Genomic DNA, 7,810 nt, shown 5'->3' with positions numbered 1-7,810 from the left:
GATATGGTATTGCAAGGGAACTGGGAGCCAGGTGCCCTGTCTGCAAGAGGCTCACTGCTTACTTGCCATAGCCATCTCTGGGCTGGTGTTAGTGGTCTCTCCAGAGGCTCAAGACCCCACCAGCAAACTGAGATGCAAGGGAGGGGAAATTTAACTGCTCCATCTACCCTTGTTATTATGGAAGTGAACGTAATGTGAATAGCTGCAAGTGTGATGATCATTCTTCTGAATGTTCTGGGATATTTTTGATCAGTATGGACCCATTAGCAGAAGAATCCTGCATTAACTGAATGATTTGGAGAGGTGAGTAGGCTATCAATTATAAATGATGTACAAAGTAACCCAGGCACCAGATTTCATCATACCTAATCATATAAATCTGAAGAAGGCAAGTATTTTGATGCATGTAAATCTTATGTTTCTATCAAGAATTAATCTTCTCCGAAGCATTATGCTCGAAGTTACATAAACTAATGTGCAGGTTGACACATTTTCAGTATATTTTTAGTATGTAACTTGTTAATTTGATTAAAGGAAAAATACATTTAATACTCTATTAACTGGATTATGGTATATATTATTCTGCTTGAATTATTAAAATAATTGTAGTTATGTTTATATAATCTGGAAGATATTTAAAATTTTCTTCTTTTGTTATCTGGAGAAATAAACAGAATTTATTACCACAAATTTCCACCCTTTGATAATTTATTCCCCAGCCTCCATTATGGCAGTTGATCATGAATAGCCCATCATTAGGGATTCTTAATTGATAGGAGATAGGATATAGATATTTAGATCTTAACTCTGAGGAAGGCTCAGATCTGAAGTTCTCTAGCTTCTTAAAATGATGCTTTTCTTGAATTATTTTCAAGAAGCAGGAGAAAGAAATGATTAAGTCATCTCTGGAATAAAAATATGTGTTTTCAAAAGTTCCATTCAAGTATAGAATTTGTATTTCAAATACAAATTGGGTGATCTTCAGTGTCAACACTGAACATCTTAACTACAGGTTAGTAAAGAGCTTTTGAGATATATATAAATATGTGTAAAACATAAGTCAAATAGAGACTAATTTATTATATGATTTTGTACAATAAACCATTGAAGTACATCATAATAACTTGTCAGTTAAAACTAAATGTTGTCATTGTTAGTTGTATTTGTATTTTAATTTAAAAATAGCATTAGTTTGTATACAATCTATCTGATTACAAATTTTTCCTGATTACAAATTTACAGTCATTTAATAATTTTTGAAAGCTTCTGCAATCCATAAAGAGTTTTCTGAAATCAGAATTCTACTTGAATCTATTTTATTGCATTTCTTTTAATATCCATTTTCAAAAGAGCATTATTGAGATATAATTTACATACCATAAAGCTGACTCATTTTAAGTGTACAATTCAATGGGTTGTAGTATATTTACAGAGTTGTGCAATCATCACCAATATCTAATTTTAGAATTAGATGTTCTTTGCTTTGACTCAATACCAAATTAGGAGTTTCTTCATATTTGTTTCCTGAGTTTTCCATTTGATTATTTCAACTTTCCATTCACTTAATCTTTATAAAACACTAAATTAGATATAATTATAGTTTAGATTTACATGTAAAATTTTTCATGGGCACAAAGAGAAAAAGAATTTCAAGAAAAGTACAACTCCATGACCTGTAAAATGTATGCTAGGATGGGCATCAGGGCACTCTAACTAAACTTGTTGGGAGTTCTTGATTTGTGCTTGTGCCTATTGTGCCCACCACAGCATTTGGTTTCAGATTTAAAACTCCAGTCTAAAAATGGGTAGCATCTAAGTGCCATAATTAAATTGCATTAAATTAAATCGCAATTAAATGTTTTAATATGGTGGTCTTATAAAAGTTCAAGAGGAACAAAGTGGATTTTGAGTCCTCATTATCTTGGCAAAAGCCTATTGTGATCTGAGTGGCCTAAAACAGATACAATAACCATTAATTCTTTTAGATTTTAAAATTCTACCACTATATCAAGTTCACATTATTAGAATACTTCACATCTATAATATGTTACTTTATTTCCCTGTAGAAGCCTTACAAAATTATTCTTTCATGTTATATTCCTCAATTTTATAAAGGAGCAGCATATAAAAGCTCCCACAAAGGACAGTTATGCATCTTTTGTGAAATTGCACATGAAGAATTCTGTTCTGTGTTCTTTATGAAAAGGTTTATACAATATTTTACTCTTAGTGAAAAAAATGAGGCTCCAATTTATTTCTCATGAAGAAGTAACCATGGGACCTATACATCCTATCCTACTTCATGTGGAAGCTCAGAGCTACAGTTTTTAATGACATGCAGAATTTATCAGTCATTCATTTATAACTGTGAAAATACTCCCAAAAATTATTGCATAGATTTTATGCTCTGGTCCTTGTTGAGATGTCCTGAAAAATATTTCTTTTTTTGCAAGTCATCCTAAAATCCTCTCAGTCAGTTTATGAATAATAAATCTATAAATGAATTTGATCACTGGCTCTTTAATCCCAAACACAACTAATTAAAAAAATGATAACAGCAATAGTAAAAATTTGTGGGATTCAAGGAACTGTATAAAACTTATGTTAATTGTTGTATTTTCCTCTGTATTGATTGGGTTCTATACTGAATTAAGTGAGATGGAAAACTGTGTTAATGTTCTATAGATACAGTCTGAACCAGTGAGTGTGTATGTGAGCAATGGAGTAAGGAAGAAGACAGCCTGACTACTGCCAAGGGACTTCCTGGAAGGATTTGACATTGTCAAGATTCCAAAATAAGCATTAAGGAGATAACCAAGTTGTATAACTTGATAAAATAACTAAAAATCATTGAATAAACACTTCAAATGGGTGAATTTATGGAATATAAATTATACCTTAATAAAGTGGTTTCAAAACAAAAGATTCTAAGCAGGTTTAACATGGGAGAAATCTCAACACTATTACTCTTTAGGAAGCGATATCTTGAGTTGAACCTTAATTGGAGAGTAAGATACAAATACCCTGAACCAGATCTTTCTTCTGGTTCATTTAATCAAAAAGCATTACAACAAATTATATCATAAGTTTCTGATCCTTTTTTTGAGAAAAAAATATCTTCTTACTATTAAATCTTAAAAGTAAAAATATATTCTCATTATAAATACATGAAAAGCAAAATAATTATAAAGAAATATATTAATGAGATACTATTCTGTATCTCTATTAGCCTGATAAGTATCAGTCTATATTCCTCTTTTTCTTCTTTTTCTCTCTCCCCCTCTCTTTCTCTTTAATTTTCCAATTACAGCCCATATTTCTAGCTTATTGAATGAAGAATTCTATAAGTTAAGCCTGTCATATTTTGTTATCTATAAATTTACTGATCATGTGTTATTGAGATTGTTGATGAAGGCTGGAGTAAAGGAAAGTGTCCCATAGCCTATAATCACATGTTGTCCTCCCAGATTGCAGAGGTTAACACTGTAAATTAAAAATTTTGTGGTTTTGTTTTTCTGGCCCCAGTTCCCACCCACTGTCCAAGGGAGACAGGTCTAAATTAAAACTTTACGTAACTGTGCTATTGCTTAGATCAAATTTTTCTCAAAGACATTATCTGAGAATATGAGAAATGCCTTTCTACAACATATAACACAATAATGATACCTTTTAAAAGTTACTAAACAACATACATAACTTGAGTTGGTAATTTGGGAACTATCCTGTATTTATACATCGCTCCCAAATAGGCATTTATATCCAGAATATGCTTTTTTTTAGCTTAAAGTGATCTTTCTTCTTTAAATTTTATCTTCAAGGAACAAAATTTATTTATTTTCTTGGCTTCAGGAGAGAGACACAGTAATTGGTGTTTAGATACATAGATAGAGCCACCCACCAGCATGCCTTTGCTAAGTTTTATTTTGTGTTTGTGTGGTTAAATGGAGAAAGAGAAGGAGAAAGAGAGACTTGATAACATATATGTAGTTTTCTGTGTTTTGCGTGGTAACATTGTTTTTTAAATTAAGCTTTAATTTCAATTTTTAGTCTGATGTTTAGAAACAATTAATTACCCATTGAGCAATGACATAAACACAGATAGGGAGAACATGACACCATACAAAAAATCTTCAAATTCTCCTTGATTTTTGGTTCACATTCTGCATTTGCTTAATTCCATGTTTTCACATGAACGAAAGCCATAGAAAGGAGGAAAAAAGTGTTCCTACAACTCTCACCTATGCTAAAATCTTCCAGAATGTCCAACTGACTGCCCCTGAGGAAACACTGAAGTCTGAAAAGGGCAAACATACATGATGGTGTGGGCTTGTTTAGAATCTTCTATATTTTAAATTGTCTCTTACAAGTTAAAAATTATACTGAGATAAACTTAGTTGATCATTTTCATGTGCCCAGCAGTTAATGAGCACTTTTGTTTACATTTCTTCCTTCCTTTTAGTCTCTTTCTAATTGACAAATAAAAATTATACATATTTATGGTGTACTGCATGATGTTTTGATATATATATTTTATAATGTATACATTATGGAATGGCTAAAATCAAGCTGCATAACATATGCATTACCTCACATACCATTTTTTTGTGGTGATAACATTTAAAATCTATTCTTATCAATTTTTAAGTATACAATGCATTCCTAATAGCTATAATAACCATGCTATACAATAGACCTCTTGAATTTATCCCTCCTGTCTTCCCCCATTTCCCAGCCTCTGGTAACCACCAATTTACTCTCTGTTCTTTAAGTCTGACTTTTAAAATTCCACATATAAGTAAGATACTTTGATCTGCCTGGTTCATTTCACTTAACATAATGCAGGTGTATATACGTTGTCACAAATAACAGAATTTTATTTTCTTTAGATAGATTCAGAGTAAAATCTGAAACCTGAGACAATGGCCCTACAGAATTATTCCTTGGTGTCAGAATTTGTGTTGCATGGTCTCTGCACTTCAAGACATCTCCAAAATATTTTCTTCGTATTTTTCTCTGGGATCTATGTTGCCATCATGCTGGGTAACCTTCTCATTGTAGTCACTGTAATTTCTGATCCCCACTTGCACTCCTCCCCTATGTACTTCTTGCTGGGAAACCTATCTTTCCTGGACATGTGGTTGGCCTCATTTGCCACACCCAAGATGATCAGGGATTTTCTTAGTGATCAGAAACTCATCTCCTTTGGAGGGTGTATGGCTCAGATCTTCTTCTTGCACTTTACTGGCGGGGCTGAGATGGTGCTGCTGGTTTCCATGGCCTATGACAGATATGTGGCCATATGCAAACCCTTGCATTATGTGACTGTAATGAGTCGGCAGACTTGCGTCAGGCTGGTGTTGCTTTCCTGGGTCATTGGATTTGTGCACTCCATCAGTCAAGTAGCTTTTACTGTGAATTTGCCTTACTGTGGCCCCAATAAGGTGGACAGCTTCTTCTGTGACCTCCCTCTAGTGATCAGACTTGCCTGCATGGACACCTACGTCTTGGGTGTGCTCATGATCTCAGACAGTGGGCTGCTTTCCATGAGCTGCTTTCTGCTCCTCATGGTCTCCTACACTGCCATCCTCCTCACCGTCCGACAGCGTGCTGCTGGTGGCATATCCAGAGCACTCTCCACGTGCTCTGCTCACATCACGGTAGTCACGCTGTTCTTTGGGCCTTGCATTTTCATTTATGTGTGGCCTTTCAGCAGATTCTCCGTGGACAAGCTCCTGTCTGTGTTTTATACCATTTTTACTCCACTCTTGAACCCCCTTATCTACACATTGAGAAATGAGGAGATGAAAGCAGCTATGAAGAAACTGCGAATCCGAAAGATGACTTTTCACTGAATTCCAGCTTTCCATGATGCTATATATTCCTACTCATATGGGAGATATCATTTGTTCAATATGATTTTGCTCAAGGATTTCCTTCTGACATTATATTGATATAATTTATAAGATGTTGTATTACAGAAACAGAAACACAGTTGATTTCAACAAAAATTTTATGTAGAATTTTATTGTATATATACAATAATATGCACTGTATGCAATTATTTTATATATAATTATATTTTATATATAAAATACACACATATATATATCTTCAACACCACACATACATTTTTTGAATGAACTCTGCAATATTATTTCTTTTTTTCAACCAGATGTATCTTACGAGTTTATTTTGCCTAAAAAAAATTAATTTTCATTTTTCTTCTTTTTTTGTAACCACAGTTATTGTTTATTGCATGTATACTATATGCCAGGCCTTGGGTACTGTGTAAAACTGCTCCCTGATGCTTACAGGAACATTTCAAGAGGCTGAGTCAATTTCTGAAGGTCACACTTTTACTTTTACTCAGTGGGTGAGACACAGGAATCAAAATAGATCTATCAGGTTCCCAAACCTGTTTTCTACTGAAAGGACTGCATTCTTACCTGATACTGGGGAATGGTCTGCAGTTGCCTGGACAGCTGGGCAATGATTAAGGGGAACTCTGGGGACTGGAGCAGGGTGAGGTAGCATGGCAGGGTGATTACGGAGGCCAAAGAACAGGAGGAACAAGGAGAATCCTGAGAGGGTCCAATTAGAGGCGAAAGCCAGAGTAAAAGACAACTCAAAAGACAGGAGACGTAGGCCAGGAGATGGCTGTAATACACTACGTGGCCAGACTTGGCAGCTCTATTTAAACATCTGAAATGTCACAAAGAGTGAACAGATTCATTTACTGTTTCAAGAGAAGGCAAAACTAAAAAGTACATTCAATTTTAATTTATGAAACCACTCAATCACCTGAGACATATCTAACAGCCATCTCTAGTTTTGTCAGCCTAACACTCTTCCCTTCTGTGAAAAACTTTCCTCTATTCCAACTATAAGGTTCTAGTGAAGAAACCTATAAAGACAGATAAAGCCTGGCTCTCTTGCCCGCTGCTCACCCCCTGCTGTGCGGCTACGTTCCCTACAGGGCACTGGCTGGTTCTGGTCTGTGTCCTGGGAGTTGGGAACCTCAGCTCTAAACTGCTATCGTGCTAAAACTGTCTTTTGATTTATAGACTTTGGATATAGTCAATTTTATAATCACTTACACCCATACATGTGCACATCAAAAGAGCTTAAAGAGAAATCAACATCTGCCTCAGGAGTAATTTCTTTAACTGTTATTGATAGAATATTGCTTTTTGACTTATTGTAAACTTTATACATCGCCATTTTAATCGTAAAAACAAATACTATTTATATATTAATTTATTCAATTACTAAATGTTTTTCTATTTAAGAACATATTTCCTGATTCACAGATCTTTCAATTTGGTAAAATAGAGGCAAATATACAATCACAAAACATGCTGCCAAGTGACAACTATGGTAGGAATAAACAGGATATGTGCTGTGAGCACATGAACAGGAAATCTAACCCAATCCTGATTGTTAGGAAAGACTTCCCTTATTCCTTCAACTTTTCTCTGATTTCCTAGGATTCTGTCTTATTAAATTATACATATATGTAATTATATATTGAATTATATATTTATATACAATATATAGTATGTTTATACACTGTGTACACTATATATATTTATGCATAATATATAGTATGTGTTCATTTGTGTGTGTATAATAATGAAATATATATGTATGTATACGTGTGTGTATTTAGCACAGGACAAGTTATATAGAAGGTGCCCAAATATATGCTAGATCCCATAAGGTGTTTCTGACTTCTTAGAACTATCCAACGGCTCATGGTCCATTCCTAATCTCTGCTCAACCCTCCACCTAGCTTTGGCCAGATCCTTGA

At 34.2% G+C, this 7,810-nt stretch overlaps 1 protein-coding gene across 1 annotated transcript; it reads left to right on the top strand.

The window, feature by feature from the left end:
- The first annotated feature begins 842 nt into the window (after positions 1 to 842).
- LOC105864638 (olfactory receptor 4K14) lies at positions 843 to 5,969 on the top strand. The gene is made up of 2 exons (XM_012752595.3): positions 843 to 1,012; positions 4,891 to 5,969. Exon 2 carries the CDS (start codon positions 4,920 to 4,922, stop codon positions 5,850 to 5,852), a length of 933 nt encoding a protein of 310 aa, XP_012608049.2. The 5' UTR covers positions 843 to 1,012; positions 4,891 to 4,919; the 3' UTR covers positions 5,853 to 5,969.
- The last annotated feature ends 1,841 nt before the right edge of the window (positions 5,970 to 7,810 follow it).

The sequence above is a fragment of the Microcebus murinus genome, chromosome 6 (genome assembly GCF_040939455.1).
Source record: "Microcebus murinus isolate Inina chromosome 6, M.murinus_Inina_mat1.0, whole genome shotgun sequence".
Classification (NCBI taxonomy): domain Eukaryota; kingdom Metazoa; phylum Chordata; class Mammalia; order Primates; family Cheirogaleidae; genus Microcebus; species Microcebus murinus.
The sequence above is the reverse complement of the archived record's forward strand: the minus strand, read 5'-3'. Positions and strand labels throughout refer to the sequence as shown.